The sequence below is a fragment of the Leptodactylus fuscus genome, chromosome 2 (assembly GCF_031893055.1).
Source record: "Leptodactylus fuscus isolate aLepFus1 chromosome 2, aLepFus1.hap2, whole genome shotgun sequence".
NCBI classification, from domain to species: domain Eukaryota; kingdom Metazoa; phylum Chordata; class Amphibia; order Anura; family Leptodactylidae; genus Leptodactylus; species Leptodactylus fuscus.
The window spans coordinates 138,806,202-138,833,293 of record NC_134266.1 but is presented as its reverse complement, the minus strand read 5'-3'; the positions used below and the strand labels follow the sequence as shown (position 1 = coordinate 138,833,293).

Below are 27,092 nucleotides of genomic sequence, written 5' to 3'. Positions count from 1 at the left end.
CATTGAAAAAAATTGGAAAAAGTCATTGGCTGCCGAAATCAGGTGACCTCCATTTTAGACGAATAGTGGATTTCAAATCCGGGTCATATGAGAATGTGAACTTTGTGACTATGAGACAGGGATAGCTGTACAGGCAGGGATAGCTAGGGATAACCTTTATTTAGGGGGGAATGTTATTAAAAATAACTTTTTGGGGCTCTATCGGGTGTGTAATTGTGATTTTTGTGAGATAAACTTTTTCCCATAGGGATGCATTGGCCAGCGCTGATTGGCCGAATTCCGTACTCTGGCCAATCAGTGCTGGCCAATGCATTCTATTAGCTTGATGAAGCAGAGTGTGCACAAGGGTTCAAGCGCACCCTCGGCTCTGATGTAGCAGAGCCGAGGCTGCACAAGGGTTCAAGCGCACCCTCGGCTCTGATGTAGGAGAGCCGAGGGTGCACTTGAACCCTTGTGCACCCTCAGCTCTGCTACATCAGAGCCGAGGGTGCGCTTGAACCCTTGTGCACACTCTGCTTCATCAAGCTAATAGAATGCATTGGCCAGCGCTGATTGGCCAATGTATTCTATTAGCCTGATGAAGTAGAGCTGAATGTGTGTGCTAAGCACACACATTCAGCTCTACTTCATCGGGCTAATAGAATGCATTGGCCAGCGCTGATTGGCCAGAGTACGGAACTCGACCAATCAGCGCTGGCTCTGCTGGAGGAGGCGGAGTCTAAGATCGCTCCACACCAGTCTCCATTCAGGTCCGACCTTAGACTCCGCCTCCTCCGGCAGAGCCAGCGCTGATTGGCCGAAGGCTGGCCAATGCATTCCTATGCGAATGCAGAGACTTAGCAGTGCTGAGTCAGTTTTGCTCAACTACACATCTGATGCACACTCGGCACTGCTACATCAGATGTAGCAATCTGATGTAGCAGAGCCGAGGGTGCACTAGAACCCCTGTGCAAACTCAGTTCACGCTAATAGAATGCATTGGCCAGCGCTGATTGGCCAATGCATTCTATTAGCCCGATGAAGTAGAGCTGAATGTGTGTGCTAAGCACACACATTCAGCACTGCTTCATCAAGCCAATACAATGCATTAGCCAGTGCTGATTGGCCAGAGTACGGAATTCGGCCAATCAGCGCTGGCTCTGCTGGAGGAGGCGGAGTCTAAGGTCGGACCTGAATGGAGACTGGTGTGGAGCGATCTTAGACTCCGCCTCCTCCAGCAGAGCCAGCGCTGATTGGTCGAGTTCCGTACTCTGGCCAATCAGCGCTGGCCAATGCATTCTATTAGCCCGATGAAGTAGAGCTGAATGTGTGTGCTTAGCACACACATTCAGCTCTACTTCATCAGGCTAATAGAATACATTGGCCAATCAACGCTGGCCAATGCATTCTATTAGCTTGATGAAGCAGAGTGTGCACAAGGGTTCAAGCGCACCCTCGGCTCTGATGTAGCAGAGCCGAGGCTGCACAAGGGTTCAAGTGCACCCTCGGCTCTCCTACATCAGAGCCGAGGGTGCGCTTGAACCCTTGTGCAGCCTCGGCTCTGCTACATCAGAGCCGAGGGTGCGCTTGAACCCTTGTGCACACTCTGCTTCATCAAGCTAATAGAATGCATTGGCCAGCACTGATTGGCCAGAGTACGGAATTCGGCCAATCAGCGCTGGCCAATGCATTCTATTAGCCCGATGAAGTAGAGCTGAATGTGTGTGCTAAGCACACACATTCAGCACTGCTTCATCACGCCAATACAATGCATTAGCCAGTGCTGATTGGCCAGAGTACGGAATTCGGCCAATCAGCGCTGGCTCTGCTGGAGGAGGCGGAGTCTAAGATCGCTCCACACCAGTCTCCATTCAGGTCCGACCTTAGACTCCGCCTCCTCCAGCAGAGCCAGCGCTGATTGGTCGAGTTCCGTACTCTGGCCAATCAGCGCTGGCCAATGCATTCTATTAGCCCGATGAAGTAGAGCTGAATGTGTGTGCTTAGCACACACATTCAGCTCTACTTCATCAGGCTAATAGAATACATTGGCCAATCAACGCTGGCCAATGCATTCTATTAGCTTGATGAAGCAGAGTGTGCACAAGGGTTCAAGCGCACCCTCGGCTCTGATGTAGCAGAGCCGAGGCTGCACAAGGGTTCAAGTGCACCCTCGGCTCTCCTACATCAGAGCCGAGGGTGCGCTTGAACCCTTGTGCAGCCTCGGCTCTGCTACATCAGAGCCGAGGGTGCGCTTGAACCCTTGTGCACACTCTGCTTCATCAAGCTAATAGAATGCATTGGCCAGCACTGATTGGCCAGAGTACGGAATTCGGCCAATCAGCGCTGGCCAATGCATTCTATTAGCCCGATGAAGTAGAGCTGAATGTGTGTGCTAAGCACACACATTCAGCACTGCTTCATCACGCCAATACAATGCATTAGCCAGTGCTGATTGGCCAGAGTACAGAATTCGGCCAATCAGCGCTGGCTCTGCTGGAGGAGGCGGAGTCTAAGATCGCTCCACACCAGTCTCCATTCAGGTCCGACCTTAGACTCCGCCTCCTCCAGCAGAGCCAGCGCTGATTGGCCGAATTCCGTACTCTGGCCAATCAGCACTGGCTAATGCATTGTATTGGCTTGATGAAGCAGTGCTGAATGTGTGTGCTTAGCACACACATTCAGCTCTACTTCATCGGGCTAATAGAATGCATTGGCCAATCAGCGCTGGCCAATGCATTCTATTAGCGTGAACTGAGTTTGCACAGGGGTTCTAGTGCACCCTCGGCTCTGCTACATCAGATTGCTACATCTGATGTAGCAGTGCCGAGTGTGCATCAGATGTGTAGTTGAGCAAAACTGACTCAGCACTGCTAAGTCTGCATTCGCATAGGAATGCATTGGCCAGCCTTCGGCCAATCAGCGCTGGCTCTGCCGGAGGAGGCGGAGTCTAAGGTCGGACCTGAATGGAGACTGGTGTGGAGCTATCTTAGACTCCGCCTCCTCCAGCAGAGCCAGCGCTGATTGGTCGAGTTCCGTACTCTGGCCAATCAGCACTGGCCAATGCATTTCTATGGGGAAAAGTTAGCTTGCGAAAATCGCAAACTGACAGGGATTTCCATGAAATAAAGTGACTTTTATGCCCCCAGACATGCTTCCCCTGCTGTCCCAGTGTCATTCCAGGGTGTTGGTATCATTTCCTGGGGTGTCATAGTGGACTTGGTGACCCTCCAGACACGAATTTGGGTTTCCCCCTTAACGAGTTTATGTTCCCCATAGACTATAATGGGGTTCGAAACCCATTCGAACACTCGAACAGTGAGCGGCTGTTCGAATCGAATTTCGAACCTCGAACATTTTAGTGTTCGCTCATCTCTAGTAAAGATCCATTACAGGGTGAATAGTAACTTTTATTTTCATTTGTTTTATTGAAGTATAAAACAATACGTAACAAAAAATAAAAATAGTACATCAGTTACACACTCAGGTAGTCAGGTCAAGCCTGAATGCTCCAAACTGTTTTTTGAATAAACAATTGCCAATTCATATCAGACAAACAAAAATGGCTGTTGCCACATGTATTGAGCAGAAAAAGCAGAAGAGACACGAGACATTCTAGCATCAGCCTCTCAGCCAATAGACAATGGTAGGTGGATATCTTACACTGCTGATGTCATATAGCTATATAAGATGTTGCAAACTGGAACACATTAATAGTGGAGATAGGGAAGTGTGTTTTATCTCACTACATCATACATCACTACATCATAAAGAGCACTCAGTTGTAAAAAGCTTACAATTGCAAGCAATAGTTAGGTATACATAACATAATTGTAATGATGTAATGAAAATATATATTATACTAGCCTCTGCCCACAACTTCGTCTGCGTGTTGTTGGCATCGTTGATCCGCAAATTGCTGACGTTGATGGTTTGCCTGCTCCGGTGTTTCGGCAGCTGTCAAGCTGGCCTGCCGCTGAACTCATTCCTCGAGCTGTGCCCATGATTGTTTAAGCAACTCAGCTGTTCCCTGGGAAGCCATATAATAAGCGTGTTGTTGGCGTTGATAATCCGTCTGCTCCGGCATTTTGTAGCTGTCAAGCTGGCGTGCCGCTAAATTAGTTCCTTACGCTGTGCCCGCGATTGTTCCGACATCACAGCGGCTCGCTGGGACGCAATATAATCAACGTGTTGTTGGCATCGATGATCCGCCTGCTCCGGCGTTTCGGCAGATGTTAAGCTGTCCTTCCGCTGAACTCATTCCTTGCGCTGTTCCCGTGATTGTTCAGGCATCTCAGCAGCTCGCTGGGACACCATATAATGAGCATATTGTTGACGCCGATGATCCCTGTCTGCTCTGCCTGAGGAGAACTCTATGACTTCTGGCTACCTTCATAGCTGTCATTGGTATAGAACTTTGCAATTTAGAATTTTTCCCGGCATGTTTAAAAGTAGCAAACTGACAATTTGGATTAAAGGTGTTTTCCCATCCAGTGTATCAGCATATTGCCTGGAGCTGATCAGATAATATGCAAATGCATGTACAGAATGGACTGAGGGTTAGCTGTTAGAGAGATAACAGCCCCTGGCTTTATCAGAAGCTGAGATAAGCTGCTGCACGAGCTGTTTAATATAGTATGTGAACATAAATTCATAACAGTCGTGAAGACATGTCATTTGGGATAAAAAGTAGCCTATATTTTAATCGAGGTAACAAACTGTCTATGTGCCAAATTACATTCAAATCCATTCAGCAGTTTTTGCGTGATTCAGTAACAAACATCCAAACACACAAACTTTCACATTTATAATATTAGTAGGATAGGATTAGTAGGATGCTAATGTATTATATCCATAATAAAAGGAATCCATTAAAGCAGTGTAATGCATAATAAGCTGCCAAAAAATAATCACCCAAAAAGTAAGAGTATACTTGCGCATTCAGCATGGACATACATCAGAAGTAAAAAGCTAGTCATTACAATCATCAGAGCATATACTTAAGTTATATACAACTGCAGTACACAATAGTAGAGATACGATGGGACCTCCACCATGAGCCCCAAAAAATGTTTTGCCCCTCTTAGCTTCGTCAGAAAACTAGGTCTCTCCGTATTCACATGAAAGCGTCACCAGCTCATTTGGCAAAATGAAATTGGCAGTGGCACTAACTGAGAAAGACCATTGTAATCTTTCTTCCCATGATCGTCATTGTAGGCACACCACACATAGTTATCATCATTATTCATTATTATCTCCATCTGCTCCTTCTCCTAGTCGCCAATGTCAGTCATTATCCATAAAGGAATGTGTGTCCAGTAAAGAGCAGTGTATACCCAGTCATCCAGATGGTCTGCAACTCCCACCTGGTCAAGTTAACTTAGGTACAATCTACTGCTTTTTAACAACTGATAGCAGCATAAAGCCTCAATGGAGAATACCTATCCACATGGAGCAGCAATTATAGACAGGATAAATCATAGCTGTTATGGCCCACTGGATCAATGTCTTGAGCATGAGATGCCACAGTATAGCAAGGTTTGGTGCTTTCTAGTACTACTATTGACATCATGTCATGGATGGAGAGCAGGCCCAGTTTCAACACCAGAAGGGCCCCATCCACCTCCATTAGTTCCTCCACACTGGACTATTTCCCACCCCCAACTTCACCTGGGCATGCCATTGCTTACTCTCCCCTCCCTCATTTCATGGTTGTAAGAAGAAGAGTATATTGACTGGCACTGTTGTATATGCTGGAGCTTTGGTTGAGCAGCAGTATATGATTACTGCATACAGAAAACCACAGCCACAGTTGAGTGGATAACTGTGAGGGGAAAAAGAAGAACAACTTCTACTTCATGTTCAGTTTTGGAAGATAGTCCAGATTTTTCAGCTGGCAAGCTAGTAGCAGGTAGTAGGTACACTGATAGTGTAAATTGTCACTAAACTACTTATTGCTGCACGTGCCCCCGTAAAGCGGTCTTTGTGGGTGACTTTTTTGCAACACACAAGTCCTCATTACATTTTAAAATTGCAAATACACTAATATTGTCAGCATTTTTTTCTTAAAATGATGTAAATTGATAGGTGCCTTAGACTCCACATTCCATTAGATAATAAGTAGCAGTTCACTTGCAGAATTTATACCTAATCTCCATTTTAAGTAATAGCGTTACCTGGGAGTTACATATGTTGGAATTCCATACCATCAACCACATCGCTAAGGGCTAGTTCACACGGGGGCAAAGAGGCTTATTTTGACATGTAGACCGCTAGCTTTTTTTTTCTGCTAGTAGTTTTTCGCCTGAAGAAAGTAATAGAAGTAAAAGGGAGGCGAAAAACGCACGTTTTTTTCCCGCACGTTTTTTTGCAAAAAAAGTGTCGCTTTTTTTCAAAATAAACACGCGGAAAAAAATGTGCCGCTTTTTTGCGGCCCATTTACTTTACGGTAGGGGAAAAACCGCCTGGCGTTTTTTGAAGCGGTTTTTACAAAAAAACGCTCCAAAAAACCTCCAAAAGCGCGGCAAGGTCCAAAAAACGCTTCCTAATTAGGAAGCGTTTTTTTCAGGACCAAAATAAGCCACACGTAATTTATGTGTGAACAAGCCCTAAGCATGTCAATGACTTCTGATCTAAAGACCTAAAGGATCTAAAGGATCACAGCAGATGGATAAAGTCAGTGTTGGGATGTTGCATGTGGTTCAATGACAATGAACTATAGGTGCTGGTTTGGCCCCCACAGTCCCCAGGCTTCAACCCACTTGAACACTTGTGGGTAGAGTTGAAGAAAAAACTGTATTTGTACCCAAGTGAGTCGACCAGCATGCACATTAGAAATATGTAGAAGAAACCTGGAATCAAATTTACTTGAATCTGATCGACAGCATGCATAGAATTATTCAGGCAGTGTTCAAAGCCAAAGGTGGATTTACTGTACAATGTACTAACAAAATAATTAAAATTTAGGTTTTTGGGAGCAAAACAGTAACAATGCTGTTACATAACACAAATCCACATAACTAATCATATTCTAAATAGTTGCAATTCAAATTTATCTTTGTCTATAAAAGGATAGCAGTCTTACGTTCAAAATGGTAGTGGATGGTGAGATATGGAGCCTGAAAGTCAAACGTTCAAAACATTGTTAACCTTTTGCTCATCAGTGTATGTGGCAGCCCCATTACATATTTTGCATTGGGGCCACGGAGCTTCAAGTTATAAAGTTTTATAACTGCAGTACCTTCACATACACTACTAGTCGCTGCTATCTACAAGTGCTGAGTGCAGAATCTCCAGTGTATTTATATGAAATGCAGCTTCACAATCCCACTGCTTGTAAGAGCTAACATAGAAGATAAGATAAAATAATCCTTTAATAGTCCCACAGTGGGGAAATTTCTAGAAAAACCTATCACAAGCATTAGGCAGAGAAGACAAGCAGAATCTGCCTCTCATAGGAATACATTGAGACTCTGCAGTTTGAGTTTTGGGGCAGAGGTTGCAGGTTGATGATCACTTACGGTATATCTAAAACTAGTATCTTTAAGACATACATAAGAACCTATACATTATTCTTATAATAAACTTTGAGTTTTAAGATATAACATAAACATATACATTAAGAGGTTATGTAAACTTCTTAAGAGATAATATATTTCAATATTGGAGCAAACACATTAAATTTCAATATACTGGTTATAAACTAAGATTTTTACTTTATTCTCCCTTTGTAAAAATGATTCCTCAGGACAAAACATTACCATTATGTGCTTACTCATAACCTTCTGTGATGTTCTTGTGGTTCATGAGAGATGTTTTATTATTTCAAGATCCCAAAACTGCTTATGGGGTTTTCCCATAATTATCTTTTATGACATAGGAATATGGAAGTTGCTTTGCCTTTCCCTCCTTCCAACAATAATTCTCCTACTCCATGGCATTGGAGAGAAGATTACCATGCATATACTGTATTATGAGTCTTCATTTAAATAAATGTGAGGTATGGGCACCTACTAGTGAGAGAATCCATATGGGAACTACTTATTGGCAAAACAAGTGAATGTCTCAGCTATTGATACACTTGTCAGGTCAATTATTTTTTAACATCTTCGATTGGTCACAACATGGTTCATTGTCAAGCTCATGAGCAGAGGGTACCTGACCTTTTGGGAAGTGCCCAAGGACCCACGGCCAAAATGTGGCTTTTTTAGTCTGTCAAATAAACCAAATTTTCAGTAAAAAAATAAATACTGTTCAAATGCTATTCTGGCAGGGTAGCCAACCTAATTATTATTTCTGGACAACAGATCAAAAATCATAGTTAGTATGAGTTATATATTGTATGTTAAAGGGCTTATGCCACAAACAATTTTTATCAACTATCCACAGAATAGAGAATAAAATGCTGATAGGTGCGGTTCTGACTACTAAGACCACCACCGATCATGACTGCGCTTCATACTGGTGCTCCCATGTGTCCTCATTGGGGTTCCTATATGTCTCACATAAAAGGGTTTTCCCATCTTAGTGTTTCAGCGTTCTTCCTGCTGTGTTTTCATCTCACTTCCTGTATTTCCCTCCCCCTCCCTCTTGCTAAATGAGCCAGAGAAGTCTTACAACACTTAAATATAAGAGATAACATGCAGATGCTTGTACAGAATGGACTCAGTGTTATCTGTGTGTTTACATAGAGAGATGACAGACTCTGCTCTATTAGCAAAAGTGATGGCACTTGTCCTATAAGGTCCGTGGTTATAGCAACACTGTATAAACAAAAGGAGGAATAAGGTCACATAGCAGGCAAACAAAGCAGAATTTCTACAGCAATATATTTAGGAAAAGTCTTCAATTTACATAAGCTACCAGTATATATAGGATCCTTGAGATGGGACAACCCCTTTAAGTAAACTTGTCATGTCCAATGAGAACAACTTATCACCTATCTTACATACAAATACCTAACTCTTTTCCTTCATTTTCTCTTGAACCCACAATAAGTATGAAATATTTTTTAATTTTACAACTTTACTATGAAAAGTGTGTCTGTCAGTATACGCTGCTCCTAGTAGATATAACTAAAAGCTAAGTTTTCAGGAGGAACGTTGTATTCAGATCTGTGCAGTCAAATAGCATTATTTAGACTGTGCATATGCTCTTTTCATCTTCCTCACATATACAGTTAGCTCCTCCATATGTCAACATTTGGCAACGATTTATATATTAAAACCACATTAAGAGATCTTGAAAAGTAAACTCATTACTTTATTCACGTGGGAGGAAATAGCCTCAGGGCGTCTGAACATTGGGTACTTCTGTTTAGGTTCTACCAATTACCATAATTTGTCCTAGATTACTTCTATTCACATTTTATACCCCAAGATCACAGAACTACTTTTATATATTGCCTTGAAAAGCAAATATTTATATACTGGGGTACCGAACAGTAGAAATGTACAGAAAATATATCACATCTTGCAGATGAAGAACTACTATTTATATAGAGGTAAATTGTGAAATTTAATGTTTTGTCATAGAAGATTAAAAGGCATGATCATAAGACATAATCATTTCCATCCTGTCACCATGCAGCTGTCCACTTCACAATGCCAGCAGAGAGCCACAAGACTTCTCCACATCCGCAGCTTCTCTTATGTAAAAGAAACATTTGAAGATTCTCATCACAAAGATGATGACATTACACTTTTATAACTCTGTACACGTATAGTATGTAATGGGAACAAATATATTATGGGATTTTTAAGGGATTAAAGGGGTTGTCCCATCACAAGGATCCTATCTATAATGCTTGTTAATGTGGATGTAAGACTTTTCCTAAATACACTGCTTCAGCAAAACTCCTTTGTTTGTCCACTATATTACTTTATTCATTTTTTTTGTGGCCACAGCCCTGACCTAGCTGCTCATGAGTCGAGTGATGTATCTGCCTGCTCTCAGGGGGGAGGGAGGAGGGGCTAAGTGCACGGGAGCGAGCCTGGAGGGGGGGGGGGTAGTTTACCCTTTGGGGGGAAGGGGCCGCCAATACAGGGTTAGACGCCGGCACAGGTGAAGCCAGCAACATCGCTATGCTTCTGCCCTGCATGAAGCCAGCAGCGGCAGAAGCGATGCTGCTATTCCGCTCCAGGGCCACATATGCAAAGCCAAGCGGCGAGATGCCGACGGCCCTGCGTGCACGCTCATAGACCAGTCTAGCCTTCACAATGCGAATACAGACCCGGCACCCTGTCGGGTCTGTATTCGCATTGTGAAGGCTAGACTGGTCTATGAGCGTGCACGCAGGTCCAGCGGCATCTCGCTGCTTGGCTTTGCATATGTGACCCCGCCCACCAATGACGCAACAAAGCCGGAAGACAGAAGATTTCACAGAAAGAAGACGGGTGAGTATGCGACGTGGGAATACCCCTTTAATCCATTGATGGCCCATCCTTAAGAAAGAAGGCCGTGTATGCATAGGTCTCTCTTTAGGGCGGGTTCACACCTGCGCCCGGTCTCCGCTTTGTGGGTTTACGTCTTCTGCCCGAGAAACAGTTTTCTGGTCTCCGTGGCGAAACCGTTTTACGGTTACGCCGCAGAGATGCAGAAGACACTCACAGGCGGACACGTTTCAAACCCAATCAAGTGAATGGGTTTGAAAACTGACTGCCGCTTTCTCTGGCAGAAGATGGAAACCTGCAAAGCAGAGACTGGGAGCAGGTGTGAACATGCCCTTACTTGTATGGGACTTTTTAAAATAGCTGAGGCTGTCTCCATGTGCTGCCTAATCTTTTCCTGGACCGACCCCTATGATGAAGCATCAAAATGGACCAAAATAGGATTTTCCTATTTTTTTCCATGGAGTCATGACCTGTTCCTAAAAAACTGAGCATTTTAAGGAATACATTAAAAATCAATAGGATCATATTAAAAACATAAGTGTGAATGAGGCTGAACCCTGCAAGGATAATAAAATAATATTGCAAAATCTGCCTCCGAATGGCGATCATGTTGTTGTAGGGTAGTGGCAAGCAGGCATCCCAAAAGCAGAGACTGTTTATTACCTGTATTCCCTGCCAATGTGGGAGCTGGTGGGTGTTAGCCAACCCAGAGCAGCTTTGTATTGAGTCTCAGGAGTCTGTATTTCCCTATTTAAAGAGGACCTTTTCACCACCTCCATTGATTCTAATTCTTTCTATTCCTCAATCGGTGTTGATCAAAAGATTCTACTGCTGATACAATTATTTCTGTAACCCAAACCATTCCATAGCAATCACTGCTGTTTTTTCCAGCACCCAATATGCTAATTACACACTCTATTGTCATTGGGTGGTCCTGATTGGACCATACAGCCTGGGACTGCCCACCTGTCAGCGGGGAGCCTGATTAGCATATTGGACACTGCAAGGGCATAACTAACAAAGACGGGGCTCCATAGCAAACTTTTGACTTAAGCCCCCTTTCCTGGTTCCCACACAGTATAATACCCCTTTTACACACTCTATACTGTCCCAAAGTGACCTCCAGACTGTATAATATCCCATAGCGTCCCCTCAATACAGTATAATGTCCCAGAAGGCTTCAGGCCTACTTGGTGACATCCCAGACATCACATGGACCGGAGCTTGCATCTTTATGCGTCACGACACAAGCCCCTGCTCACATGGCGTTTTGTACATCATTGAAGATGGCTGACATCTGCGGGGAGTGCGCCAGAGCCAGGGGGAGGTAAGTAGCAGTATTTTTTATGTTTGTATCCTCCCCTGGGTCTCCGATAATTATACTCTGGGGTCTTACAAAGTCCTCAGAGTATAATAATTGTTCAAGGGCGGTCATAATACTGTGCATGGGCCACTATTGAGCCTAATATTTTATGCGGGGGCCACTATGGGGCATAACAGTGTGTGTAGGAATGCAAGAAGGGGTCAGTCAGGGTCTGGGGGGGGGGGGGTAATTATTCCAGAGTTCCTCCTAAAAAAATTTCACAACTTAAGCAATGAATATCACTGCACATGAACATCACTCAGCAGTGAAGCCACCTGACTGAGATACATCACTGAGTCCCTGGTGCATTCGGAGTGGTTAACAGAAACTGGGGACATACAACCAGCTTCAGTGATCTCCATACAGTATAATGTCCCATTATGACCCCTCTACACAGTATAGTATCCCATAGTGGCCCTCTATACAATATAATGTGTAGGCAGCATGTAATAGAACCTTAGCAATTTACCAATGTATTGCAGTGCATTGTATTAGGGATCGACCCTCTGGGTGGCGTTCAAGACCCAAGGGGGTCTAAAAATAAAAGTAGCAAAAATTAAACACATTGAAATTATAGTTAATACATTGACATGTGTGAGGATTAAGAAGAGGAGACATGCTGCTGGCTCTGGGAGGAGATGTGAACAAAGGGTGCTGCTGGGAATCTCTGGGGACAAATAAGGGAAAAAGAATGGTGTACCATCTAAAAACAAATGATTATACTGCAAGACTAAAGAAATAGCAATGGTCCTGACAAGACAATGTGGTTACTTTTAATGTGATATGGGAATTGATACACTATTTTTGAAGAACCTCATTGACTGTTGCTATAATTTCTATCTGAAATTATTGTGTACTAGCTGGTACCCGCGACTTCGTCTGCGGTGATTGTAGCAGTAGGTATATACAGGCATGGGTAAGGTTTTCGTAGTGTGTATAAGGGATGGGATATGAAATGTAACTTTGTATCTTGTTTTTGCTGTAATTTAGAGAATACGTGAGACTTTTGTGTTGAAGTTAATTTGTATTTGAGCTGCTATATATACGGTGTTGTGAGAAACTTTACATAGTGACTTTGGGACAGAAGTATTTGAAGTTAAACCCTTCCCGTCGATGGCATTTTTTGATTTTGGTTTTTCATTTTTGACTCCCCTCCTTCTAAACCCCATAACTTTTTTATTTCTCCGCTCCCAGAGCCATATGAGGTCTTAATTTTTCTTGGGACAAATTTTTCTTCATGATGCCGCCATTAATTATTCTATATAATGTACTGGGAAGCAGGGAAAAAATTCTGAATGGGGTGGATTTGACAAAAAAATGCATTTCTGCGACTTTCTTAGGGGCTTTGGTTTTACGGCGTTCACTATGCAACCAAAATGACCTGTCCCCTGTATTCTGTGTTTCGCTACGATTCCGGGGATACCAAATTTATATTGTTTTATTTACATTTTGACCCCTTAAAAAAATCCAAAACTGTGTTAAAACATTTTTTTTTTTGAAAAGTCGTCATATTCAGACAGCCGTAACTTTTTTATACGTCCGTGTACGGGGATGTATAGGGCGTCTTTTTTTGCGGGGTCGGGTGTACTTTGTAGTTCTACCATTTTCGGGAAAAGTTATTGCTTTGATCACTTTTTATTCAAATTTTTATCAGAATCAAAAGAGTGAAAAAACGGCGGTTTAGCACTTTTGACCATTTTTCCCGCTACGGCGTTTACCGAACAGGAAAAATATTTGTATAGCTTTGTAGAGCGGGCGATTTCAGACACAGGGATACCTAACATGTATGTGTTTCACAGTTTTTAACTACTTTTATATATGTGTTCTAGGGAAAGGGGGGTGATTTGAATTTTTAATCCTTTTTATTTGTTTTTATTTTTTTTTACTTTTTTTTAAACTTTTTTTTTTTGCATTTATTAGACTTCCTAGGGGTATTGACATGGGTGGGCGGTGTCGCGGATTGTCAGAGCGGTGGGGGTCGGCAAACATGGCTGCTCCGGAGCGTTAAAGAGCGCCTCCTGGAGTATCGTTATGGGGAGGGGCAAAGTGGTAAAGTATATGTATCTGAGATTGTGTGGGGTTAGGGGCGAGGCTTCAGAGGGCAATAGGAATTTTGTGGCTTGCTATGGTCCAAAGTGTGAGAGATTGCAGAGATGGTGGTGTGAGTTTGGGTTTTGTGGGGGTCCTGGCACAAACGTATGTGCGCTATTGTGACGAAAAGTAGCCTATTGCGCAATCGGGTGTATTAACTATGTTTGTGGAAAATTTCAGCCAAATCGGTCGAGCGGGTTTTGCGTGATTGAGGAACAAACATCCAAACATCCAAACACACAAACCCTCAAACATCCAAACTCACAAACTTTCACATTTATAATATTAATAGGATTTCCTGGAGACTCCTTGTGGCCGCTTGCACAGTGCAGATATGTTGAGGTCCACCATAGTGTCTTCATAACCACCCAGGGCTTGAGTAGAGGAAATGGCTCTACAGGCCTCGGACAATTCAGCTATGAATCGATGAGAGATTACTTTTACAAACATTATTAAATGGTGGGATTAGCCTTTGAAACCTTTGCCACACATTGCTGAGGAAACCATAGAAAATGTGTAGAATTGACAAAAGCCTTTACACTAATGTTTTGCTTGACTTTTCCCATATACCATTACCTTGCTTATTAAATTCCTCCATTCTCTATACTTCTGTGAGAATCACCGCAGTGTAATAAATGCCATATGTGTGCTATACATTTATGATCCTGCCGCTGTGTGATATTCAAGAGTAGAACTTGAGGAGCAAATAATACGACTACTTTCTGGCCTTCCTGTGTTTTTAATAAAGAGGTCACATTGATGACTGATAAAAATTTCACACATTCTGTGGTGTATCTGTTTCTATAGCATGAGAGAGTAAAAAGTGATGCCGCCAGTCAGTGAAAGATTAAAGCTTTATGCCATCCGGGACGTCAATTTCTGTTTCATTCCTGCTCATTTCTACTAAACTTCTTACTAATAATAACCTTATTATTGGACCCCCTAGCAAAGCTTAACATGGGCCCTACACGCCAGACATACACTTCTGTTCTTAATATATCTGTATTGGAGAGTTCTGCTCTCCTGTTGAGAAAAATGATATAATTCTGGCTGCCATAAACTACCACTATGGGCTAGCTTACTGCACAAGGACTTATAATGCTAGTATTGGACTTCGTGTATAGAGATGAGCGAACAGTGTTCTATCGAACTTATGTTCGATCGGATATTAGGCTGTTCAGCATGTTCGAATCGAATCGAACACCGCGTGGTAAAGTGCGCCATTACTCGATTCCCCTCCCACCTTCCCTGGCGCCTTTTTTGCTCCAATAACAGCGCAGGGTAGGTGGGACAGGAACTACGACACCGGTGACGTTGAAAAAAGTAGGAAAAACCCATTGGATGCCGATAACATGTGACCTCTGATTTAAAAGAACAGCGCCGCCCAGCTTCGCGTTATTCTGAGCTTGCAATTCACCGGGGACGGAGGTTTCCGTCCATTTAGCTAGGGCTTAGATTCTGGGTAGGCAGGGACAGGCAAGGATAGGAAGGAGAAGACAACCAACAGCTCTTATAAGAGCTAAATTCCAGGGAGAAGCTTGTCAGTGTAACATGGCACTGACGGGCTCAATCGCCGCAAACCAGCTTTCCCAGCATCCTGAATGGAATACACTGACAGTGTATTCCCGTATACCCTATATATACCCCCGATCCCCGTTCCAACGGTGTGCCCCCCCACCTTCACCCCAGAAATACACTGGAAGTCCTCTAGCAATAGAATTAGGGCTATATACACCCACTATTTTTGCTACTGCCATATAGTGCCATTGTCTGACTGGGAATTCAAAGAATATATTGGGGTTACATATCTCTTCAATTCCAGGGAGAAGCTTGTCAGTGTAACGTGGCACTGACGGGCTCAATCGCCGCAACCCAGCTTTCCCCGGATCCTGAATGGAATACACTGACAGTGTATTCCCGTATACCCCATATATACACCCCAAATCCCCGTTCCAACGGTGTGCCCCCCCACCTTCACCTCAGAAATACCCTGCAAGTCCCCTAGCAATAGAATTGGGGCTATATACACCCACTATTTTTGCTACTGCCATATAGTGCCATTGTCTGACTGGGAATTCAAAGAATATATTGGGGTTACAAATACCTTCAAGTCCTGCCACTGCCATATAGTGCCAGTTTCTGACTGGGAATTCAAAGAATATATTGGGGTTACAAATACACTCAAGTCCTGCCACTGCTATATAGTGCCAGTTTCTGACTGGGAATTCAAAGAATATATTGGGGTTACAAATACACTCAAGTCCTGCCACTGCCATATAGTGCCAGTTTCTGACTGGGAATTCAAAGAATATATTGGGGTTACAAATACACTCAAGTCCTGCCACTGACATATAGTGCCAGTTTCTGACTGGGAATTCAAAGAATATATTGGGGTTACAAATACACTCAAGTCCTGCCACTGCCATATAGTGCCAGTTTCTGACGGGGAATTCAAAGAATATATTGGGGTTACAAATACACTCAAGTCCTGCCACTGCCATATAGTGCCAGTTTCTGACTGGGAATTCAAAGAATATATTGGGGTTACAAATACCTTCAAGTCCTGCCACTGCCATATAGTGCCAGTTTCTGACTGGGAATTCAAAGAATATATTGGGGTTACAAATACACTCAAGTCTTGCTACTGCCATATAGTGCCAGTTTCTGAGTGGAAATTCCCCAAATAATTTGGGGATTCATTCACCCTACATCTCAGGCTCTTGCCATATTCACCCAGGTTGTCAGTGCTGCACCAGCTCGTTCCCAGACAGCTCGGCCCGAAAAACACATTACCTATATAGAGGATTTGGACAATAAAGACAACATGTTCTAAATCTAATGTCTGCACCTTCTCCAGAATTAAAATGAAGGCAGCTATTAACTTTCAAATAGCACTGCACAAAGGAAGATCTTATCAGCTTGTCTCATGACATGCTACTAAAAAGTGTCATTTGTGTATCTTAATGTAAATATAGTTGTATAAGCTTTTTGGGTTTTAGGCACTGCCAAGTTATTTATTACCACCCGCTCCCTTATAATGATGATGACGCCAAAGTCACTGTGGGTGTTCAGAGCTCACAGCTTTGGTTGACATTTGTCTTGCTCTCTGTCGGTACCAGCTGTCTTTTTTGATACCGTAAAGTTATGTTGACTTTATTAACAGCTATAGAAGCTTTAGCCAGGTTGTGACGGTGTGTAACCCTAACAACACTAAGTGGGATACACATTAATAGTCAGTCTATGTACGCTAAATGCATCACTGAAGTAATTTTTTTCCCTCTCCCCTAATATAAGAAAGGAACAGACATTAGACCTAGACCGTGGTTCGAGGCTTGTAAAAATCCAGTATTATTTGTTCTCCATGATGTGAAATATGCGTTAGACTCTTGAAAAGCAACCCAAGATGAAGTCAGCCATGTGTGCCAGTGTGTTACTTGGCATGCCTTTGCTGGCCCCAACTGTAAGGGTCACTCTCCATTTCCTCCATTTTCCACTCCCCTTCACACCATTTGTGATGAAGCAATAGGATGCACTGAAGTGCACCCTCTAGCCTCATGTGGGACAGGGACATCAGATGCCACTCCAACCCCCTCGTCTTCCTCCGCCAGCCAACGGTGCGAAGATGAGAGGAGTGTGCTCTGAATGTTTTCTGCCTAGCAGAGGCTAGTTCTCACTTACAAAAATGGCCCCACTTTGACCTGTATATCAGGCACAATGGTGTAGGTTTCAAAGAAACATGGCACCAACAAGTTGAAAATGTGGGTCATGTGTGGACCGTGTTTGAGTCTGGCAAGCTCCAGATCTGCTACCAGGTTCCAGCCATTATCACAGGCGCAAAAATGCCAGGCCCCAGGTGTAGCAGGGAAAAAAAAATGCCATCTCAGCCAGGATGGCATCCCTGACCTCGGAGGCACTGTGCTGTCTGTCCCCCAAGCTGATCAGCTTCAGCACGGCCTGCTGACATCTCCCCACGCCAGTGTTACAGCGTTTGCCGCTAGTAGCTGGGGTGGAGGTTGCAGCGTCGTAGGGTTTCAGTCTACTCCTGCCATGAATTTTGGCCTGGGAGAGGAGATAGGGTACCTCAGTTTGCACCCCGGGCCAGACTCCACCACATTCACCCTGCCTGTCATTAAAGATAAGCACTGCAGCATCCCTGACCACAGGCGCTTGTCCATGTGTCGGTGGTCAAGTGGACCTTGCAGCAAAGCGCAGAGCTCTGCGCCCGACTCATGTTATGGGACACATGCAGGCGCAAGGCAGGGACAGCACACCAAGAGAAGTAGTAACGGCTAGGCCCAGCATAGGGAGGTGCCCCAGCTGCCATCTGCTGACGGAAGGCCTGGGTATCCATAAGCATAAACAAACACCAACATCTCCAGGGCCAGCAGTTTATCGATGAGGCTGTTAAAGGCTTGGGCATGGGGGTGGGTTGTGTTGTACTTCTGCCTGCAATGAAAAGCTTGGGAGATGTGGAGTGGCTGGGAAAAGGCGCATGATGGTGCAGGCCAAAAGGGCGCATGAGGGTGAACTCCCCAATGTGTCAGAGATAGGTGTGTAGGTGTCCTTGCATCATATACTTGCACCATACTTGGCTTTGGAAGTTAATTTTGTGCCAAAAAGTGGTTAAGACAGCGATCCCTCAGCTAGTCCCGTTACACTGTCTATTGACAACTCCAGCACTGAAGTTACCATCTGTGGAAGTGGACCACCACTTCTAAGATCCCAAAGGAAGTAGGCAAGAGATGTGCAGTGCAGAAAAAAAGATGAGAAAATAAGTGTAGGCTGTAGAGCACAGAGGGATCGGAGAGGACAGAGCTGGTGTCGGCCAGGTATTCCCACAACATGCGCCTATACTTGTCCCTCCTGGTGACACTAGGCCCCTGAGTGGCAGTAATTTGTCCAGGGGGGCCATTAACGTGTTCCAGACCTAGGAATAAGGCTTCCAACAGGGTAGAGTTTTGCATGTCTTTGCTTCTACCCACTGTTTTTGCTGCTTAGCTTCCCTCCACATCTACACTGCTTTCGCCCCTAAACATCACCCCAGTTTATGCATCTGCTTCTACCCTGTTTTTTTGTTGAATTAGCTTCCCTCCACATCTACACTGCTTTCGCCCCTAAACATCACCCCAACAAAGCGCGGAACTAAGGGCCTACCTGATGTTGAGTGACACGTGCTGGTGCAAGGCGGGGACGCCACACCGGGAGAAGTAGTGACGGCTAGGGACGGCATAGCGAGGTGCCACAGTTGCCATCAGGTCCAGGAAGGCTGGAGTTTCAACAAACCGGAACGCCAACATCTCCTGGGCCAGCAGTTTAGCGATGTTGGCGTTCAAGGCTTGCGTGGGTGGGTGGTTAGCGGTGTATTTCTGCCGGCGCTCCAATGTCTGAGAGATGGTGGGTTGTTGTAAAGAAGCGCCTGATGGTGCCTTTGATGGTGCAGGAGAAGGAGATAAGACAGAAACAGGGGAGGATGAGGGAGAAGTCAACAAAGTGGCGGAGGCAGATGAAGTGATGTCCTGGCTCGTCCTCTGGAGTGCATCACCAGCACTGTGAGCAGAGGCAGTGGCATGAACGGCGGGTGACATTTGTCCTGCCGTTGCTGCCTGCCACTGATTCCAGTGCTTGGATTCCAAATGACGGTGCATTAAAGTGGTGGACAGGTTGCTCTTCTCAGGGCCCCTACTCGATTTCGAGAGGCAAATTGTGTAGACGACACTATATCTGTCCTCGGCGCATTCCTTGAAAAAACTCTACACCTTCGAGAAACGTGCCCTCGATGGGGGAGTTTTTCTGGGCTGGGTACAAAAGGGAACATCTTCGGACATTCCGGGTCTGGCCTGGCTTCGGCAAAGCAGCTGACCTCTGCCTCTGGACATGTCTCTGCCTCTAGCTACCCTTTTTGGTGCTGCACCTGCCTCAACATCCACACTACTTTCCCAGCTTGACATCCGCCTTGTCCAGGTGGGGTCGGTGTCCTCGTCGTCCACCTCCTCTTCCAACTCCTGTCTCGCCTCCTCCTCCTGCACAATGCGCATGTCAACTGGCTACCCTGACAGCAACTGCGTCTCATCGTCGTCGATGAGGGTGGGTTGCTGGTCATCCGCCACCAAATCGACCGGAGATGGAGGAGACTCTAGCGTTTGAGCATCTGGACACAGATACTCGTCTGTTAGGTCCGTGGAATCGCGAAATGGAGGGGCAGGTTGCGGTACAGTCAAAGGAAGGGAGAACAGCTCTGGGGAGCAGGGACAGTTGGGGTTATTGTTCTGGGAAGATTGGGAATTTTGGGTGGAAGGAGGACAAGACTGTTGGGTAAGAGGAGGAGAGGAGGTAGAGGCTGACTGGCTGGTGGACAATGTGCTGTAAGCGTTATCCGACAGCCATTGCAAGACCTGTTCCTGGTTCTCAGGCCTACTAAGGTTTGTAACATGCAGCCTACTTTATGTTGAACTTTTGTGCAAAGTGCAGAACTTAGGGCCCGCCTGATGTTAAGGGACACACGCTGGTACAAGGCTCAACTCACCCTAAGGGCCAAAAACACTGCTGGTGCAAGGCTCTACTCATGCCAAGGGCCTCAATCTCTGCTGGTAGCTCAGCTTAAGGTCCTGTAACTTTGTTTGGAAGGGCTCATGTTAAGGGCTAGAAAAGTCAATTTTGGAAGGTCTTACCACATCACACACACACACACACACACACACACACACACACACACACACACACACAATGACAGTTGTGGGTGAGGACTAAAGGATTTCCCATTGCCTATTCCATCTGTGGTTGTCATGGTTTAAAGGGGTGGTTGTTACTGTTTGTTGAGCTTAAATTGGGGTTTGTGTCCATCCATTTGGGGAGTAAAGGTTTCCAGGTATTTTCCCACTTTGATAGAGGTTTTTTTGAATGTGTAAAGTGTGTATTTGTTAGGCTGTGATAGTGGGGTAATAGAGGGTCTTTGGTGTGTTAGATGCCCCCAGACATGCTTCCCTTGCTGTCCCAGTTGTATTCCAGAGGTGTTGGCATCATTTCCTGGGGTGTCATAGTGGACTTGGTGACCCTCCAGACATGGATTTGGGTTTCCCTCTTAACGAGTATATGTTCCCCATAGACTATAATGGGGTTCGAAACACGTTTGAACACTCGAACAGTGAGCGGCTGTTCGAATCGAATTTCGAACCTCGAACATTTTAGTGTTCGCTCATCTCTATTCGTGTATTTAGTATTTAGAATAACTTTCTCTTTTCTGGCAGTATTTGTGTCCCGTTTACCGTACGGGAATTTTTTTTTAATAGATTTGTAGACTGGGCATTTTCTGGACAGGGATACCTAATGTGTAGGTGTTTCACAGTATTTAAGTACTTTTATATATGTTCTAGGGCAGTGATTTTCAACCAGTGTGCCGCGGGGAAAGTTCAAATGCGTGCCAAGATTGGCATGGGAGACCTATTTTGCAGGCACAGCAGCCAGTCCCCGACGTTCGTGTACTTGTAAATGTAGACGGAGCGTCCCTTCACAGCTCTGCTAGAGCTGAGGTGTAGGACACGCCCCCTTCTCTCCCTGCCCACCAATCAGAGATGAGCCTCTCACTGTACAGGATAAGGGCCCTGCTGCTACACGTGAGGAGCTCCTGCCGTCTGCAGCTCTGAATAGGAGAGGAAGAGAGGAAGCTCCGGGGAACAAAGTGAAAGCAAAAACAACACCAGGTTAGTAACTATTCTTATGAATGTCAGGCATTTGGGGTTATTACTTTAGTTTTAGTAACTCCATGTGCCTCACATTAATAGCAATTAACCCCATCATGTCCCTCATATTAACCCCTGTGTGGCTCACATAAGAGTTAATAACATGTGTGACATATGGGGGTACTATATAATCAAGATATTTACTTAATTATTACCTCCATATGTCTCACATATCAGTATCCCTTATGTAAAGCACACAGGGGGTTAATGTGAGGGACATGATGGGGTTCACTGCTATTAATATGAGGCACATAGAGTTGTAACCTGTAATGCACATGGCCAGACTTTTTATACACAACTGTGGATAAAAGTACAGACCTATACATTTCTAAGGACCCATATATACAGCCATTCTTTTTGTGGCTGTGTATCTGGGGCAAATTAAAGAGCTGAAAATTATAGAGCAGGTCCTATATCTGTCCTATACGTACCCTATATCTGTCCTATACGTACCCTATATCTGTCCTATATATACCCTATATCTGTCTGCATTTGTGGCCCTGTCAATTAATTTTTAATGTTTATATCAGTGAAAACCACATGCGTGCCACTTGTATGCAGGAGGCGTAAGGCTGAGGCCCCACGTTGCATAAACGCGGCGTTTTTGTTGCAGATTTGGCTGCAGTTTATTTCAACCAAAGAATCAAACATTTAGAATCTATATTATTAACTATATGTATAATATGTACTGTTTTAGTGTCATTTTGTGCCATTTTGGTTGGTGGTGTGCCCCGGGATTTTTTAAGAGTAAAAAGTGTGCCGCGGCTCAAAAAAGGTTGAAAATCACTGTTCTAGGGAAAGGTGATTTGAACTAGTATTTTTTTTTTCATTTTTTTTTGCATTTATTAAATTCCAGGGGGTCTGATCACTAATGCAATGCATTACAATGCTAATGCATGCAAAAACACGGAAGTTCTATTGCAGGCTTCATAGAGTAGCCTGCAATAGAAAATAATGAAAGACAAGCCTGGGAGCTCTGTCTGTGATGGTATCAGGATGTTGGCCCTGGCGCTTGCACTGGGTGCTGACAATCCTCGGTAAAATGACACCTCAGTCAGCAGAATCCTATTTACCATGATATTTCTATTGACTTGAGAGAGAATCATATAGGACTGTATACTGATGACATACATACTTTTTAATTCCATACATACTATTCCATATTAATTTCATACATGACAAGAATCTGCCTAACTTTTCATATTCTAAATAATTGCAACTCAAATTTATGCATAAGATAGCCAAGGTGATTGTCTATAAAATGATGGTAGTCTCACGTTCAAAGCTGTAGCAAATGGTGAGATATGGAACCTGAAAGTCAGAATTTCTAAATGTTACGTTATTGCACATCGGTGTATTTTGCTCCATGCCCCTTTCGCTGCCCGAGGCGAACGACAGAAAGCCCCCCCCCCCCGAGGAGGGGTGGGGCTAAGCGAAGGGTGGGGCTAAGTGAAGGGCGGGGCTTAGCGGCATTCGCAGGCAGAGAGCAGGCACAGAGAGGACCTGCTCTCTGCCTGAGCGTGAGGGGAGGCCGCTGGAGCAGAGCTGCTCCAGCGGCCTCCCCAATCCACCACTCGGTGCTAAGCCAGTCCAGGACAGCTTGTCCTGGACTGGCTTAGGTAAGCAAAAATGCCACCTTCTCTGGGGCCCTGGCATAGCGCCGCCTGGAGCGGTCGCCTCATGGGAGGTGCGGCGCTGCCTGACATAAATACTATTCTCCCTTTTGTTAAGACATTAAAAATTCATAAATCTTACCATACGGTTTCCTTTTCCGTTTTTTACATGGAGTTAATTTTTACATATTAGTCTACGAAGAAGGGATTGGGAGAAGGAGACTGCTGGAAAAGACATAGAAATAACTGCAGCTGCTACACTCTGGTCAGTCAGGGAGCTCTTTAACACTGCTTTAAGACAAGAGGCTTTCACTGCTCAGAATAAGGCAATAAATGAATCATCAGCCTTCTCCTCCTCATCCCCTCTCCATAGAGTTATGTTAAAAGAACAGTCTAATAAAGGGATAAGGAAGAGGAGAGGAGCTTAATAAGTGGAGAAGGGAGAATTTCTTTAATAAGATATAGTATAAAGCTTCTTCTATTCACCAGCATTATTCGTTTATATAAAGTTGCTGGATGTACACTTTAAAAAACAAAACACACCGATGAAGGTCCTTGAACTGCTTCCATATACATCTATGTCTGAAACCATAAAATATAAGAAGGTTCAAATAAGTCATTGAAGTACAGATAGATTAGATAGATAGATAGATAGATAGATAGATAGATAGATAGATAGATAGATAGATAGATAGATAGATGTCTATGGTCAGTACAGTATGTATGTGATTTATTTGGATAAATCATCCTATATCATACAATATCTGGTCATGGGGAGAAGCAGTTGGCTGAAGAATCACATTAACAAGTGAATAAGAAAGTTATATTTTCTATATTTGCAGTTGAAAATGACAGAGATATCTTCCATCAGAAGCCATACTGGAAAGAGTTCAAGTTTGACATGACTCAAATTCCAACTGGAGAGTCTGTGACAGCAGCTGAGTTTCGTCTTTTCAAGACTCGCAGTTTTTCACGGCAGATAAACAGAACCCTTCATATCAGCATCTATGAGATACATCGAGAACATGCAAACCGGTATATTATTTTATTTTACTTATAACACTCAGATGCACTAGGTTGTAGGCCCTTTTTGTACGAGGTGAAGTATAACTGCTATATTACATAAATACAATAATGCAGTGTAACATATCTACAATATACTGTATGTATTATTAATGTATAACTCTCTCTTTTATAGACAGTCTGAGTTAACTTTGCTGGACCACGAGAGCATACAGGCTGGGGATGAAGGATGGCTGGTCTTTGATGTGACACCAGCCAGTAACCACTGGTTGCTTAACACAAAATTTAATTCAGGACTGCGCCTTTATGTGGAGAATGATGATGGTGAGGTTAAATACTAAGAATGACTGCTTACGTGAAAATTGCATGTTGTCTTTCAATACACATGTAGAGATGGGTTGATGTCATCTTGGCTTTTTATTTGGTACAGTTCATATAAATCTCTACTTTACAGAACTGATTTCATTCCTTTAACCCAAACTTTTCTACCAACTCTTGACTGATAATTCCCTTTAATAAAGCCAAATGACCAGGTCCATTTTCCCTTTGTGATCATTCTATAGTAAAGAAAAAAAAAAAAGCACTATGAGACAGTCAATATCTCTCACATGAAATATTGTCATTTGTGATATTTATTGTTGTGAGTGTTTTTTGTTTTTTTTTAACTTTTGAAGGGGTAATAACTAGAGATGAGCAAGTAGTATTCGATAGAATACCTCCCTGCCATAGGTATGCGTGTACGCGGCCGAACACCAAGGGGTTAAGCACATCGAATATTTGATGTGTTTAACCCCTTGGTGTTCGGCTGCTTACACGCATATCTATGGCGGGGAGGTATTCGATCGAATACTACTCACTCATCTCTAGTAATAACTTTTAAAGTTCTACTCAATCCCAGGTATCCAGGTATATGCTTAAATGTCCATTGACTGCTATTAGTCAACTGTATGTCAATAGACCATTGGTCATTGGTGTGGATTACAACTGGTTAACATATGTTTTGAAATTGTTTTTTATTAATGATAATTTAGGGAGCGTTCACACTACCGTTAGTTAGTGCCCGCTGCTAGCATCCATTACACAGTGTTAACAATGGTCACTAACAAATCTGTCAGAAACCCATTAAAATCCCATTGATTGTCCGTTAGTCTCCGTTTTCACCAAATCTGTGAAATATCCTTTATTTTAACGAACATAATAATACAGAGTGCAGGATATTTGTGTCCATTCAAAATAATGGACATCAAGCATCCGTATTTTTTTAACATTAAAGTCTATGGCTAACAGATGGTAACGGACCTTAAATTTTTTTTAACGGACCTTATAGAATGGACATTCAACGATAGTGTGAATGCTCCATAGTTATTAGAAAAACTGGTTCTAAGTGAACATTGCTAAGGAAAGTCAATATTCAGTATACAGTATACTTTCCATACTATAAAGCTAGATTCACACACATTGATAGACTCCTAAGTCTACCTCTACTCTCCCTGGTTTTTACACATTATAGTAATTTCTACATATTTTTTTATATATATAATTCACTGCCCCAGCCTAACAATTGCTGCCTGCTCTTATGGCATTGGTTCACAGCACAGGTTCTCTCTTTCATTCGTATCCCTTTACCCATTCACTATCTACCCAGTGAGGAACAGTCAGGAAGAGAGAGAGAACCTGTGCTGTTAGGATCCATTCACATGGAGTTTTTTAGCGAGTATTGTGGTGCTGAAAATCCACATGGAATAAAGCTTCCCATTGACTTCAATGGGTTCCTTTTCCCGCTAATGAAAAAAGGAAGCCATTGAAGTCAATGGGAGACTTTTTTTCCATGTGGATTTTCAGCGCCAAACTCCTTGCCAAAAAACTCCATGTGAATGGACCCTTAGTGATCAGGTGGAAGGGAGAGTAGAAGCAGGCTAAGGAGCAGCCTCGGCATGTCACTGTATTCATGTCCAGTGTGTATACAATACAAACTCTGTTTAGCAACACTTAGTTAAAGCTATGGAGAGACTTTAGAGACAGATATATATTTTTAAAGAATAGTAACTCAATTCCCTTAATAAATTATAATTAAACAACATTCCAAATAGCCTCCAACATAATATAAAAAAAAACTTGACAAATACAATTGTAATGAGAGTTGATCCCACACAAATCTGTAGTGTATAAGCCCCAACATAATGTGAACAGAAACAAAGTTTGATATTATGTTGTGTTAATACAATGATAAAATGGGCTCCAGTTATAATATTTTCAAAGTAGAATGTTTTTTCCTTGGCCATTTTAACTTAAAGGGGTATTCCCATCTGCATAATTATTTTTAAATTTGTAGATAATTGAAAGTTAAACATTTTTGCAAATATAAGTAATTAAAAATTCTGCATTAGTTCTCTAATTTTCTTAGTGGTGACAGTCTGTTGTCTTGATCGGTTGCCAATGGTTACGACCACCAATGCAGAAACTTTCTAAGGTCAGAGAATCAGCCATGATTTCCTTATTGTGGCCGGGATATCTTCTGATACATGTAGTGTCTCTGCCTGATAACCCGGCTACAATAAGAAAATCATAGCTGAGTTCCTGACAAGTCCCAGACCACAGAAAGTTTCTGCATTAGTGGTCGTAACCATTGGCAACCGATCAAGACAACAGACTGTCACCACTAAGATGGTTGGAGAAAATCTTTAAAACTCTGCAGAATTTTTAATTACTTATATTTGCAAAAATGTTTAACTTTTAATTATCTACAAATATAGATCTGATTATGTACATGGGAATACCCCTTTAAAATCATATTCAACGTACAATTGAACATACAGTCAGTATCTGCAATATGTGTAATTTAATGAAAGATCCACTCAGTTGTTAAAAACCTTTAGTACTATGCATGCACTAAATATCT

At 43.3% G+C, this 27,092-nt stretch overlaps 1 protein-coding gene across 1 annotated transcript in view; it reads left to right on the top strand.

The window, feature by feature from the left end:
• Positions 1-27,092, top strand: part of LOC142195199 (bone morphogenetic protein 8A-like) — a 76,497-nt gene that overhangs the window by 34,323 nt on the left and 15,082 nt on the right. Inside the window, exons 2-3 of the mRNA XM_075264789.1 lie at positions 24,013-24,205; positions 24,369-24,517. Of these exons, the coding sequence (XP_075120890.1) occupies positions 24,013-24,205; positions 24,369-24,517 (342 nt within the window). The remainder of the gene's footprint in view (positions 1-24,012; positions 24,206-24,368; positions 24,518-27,092) is intronic.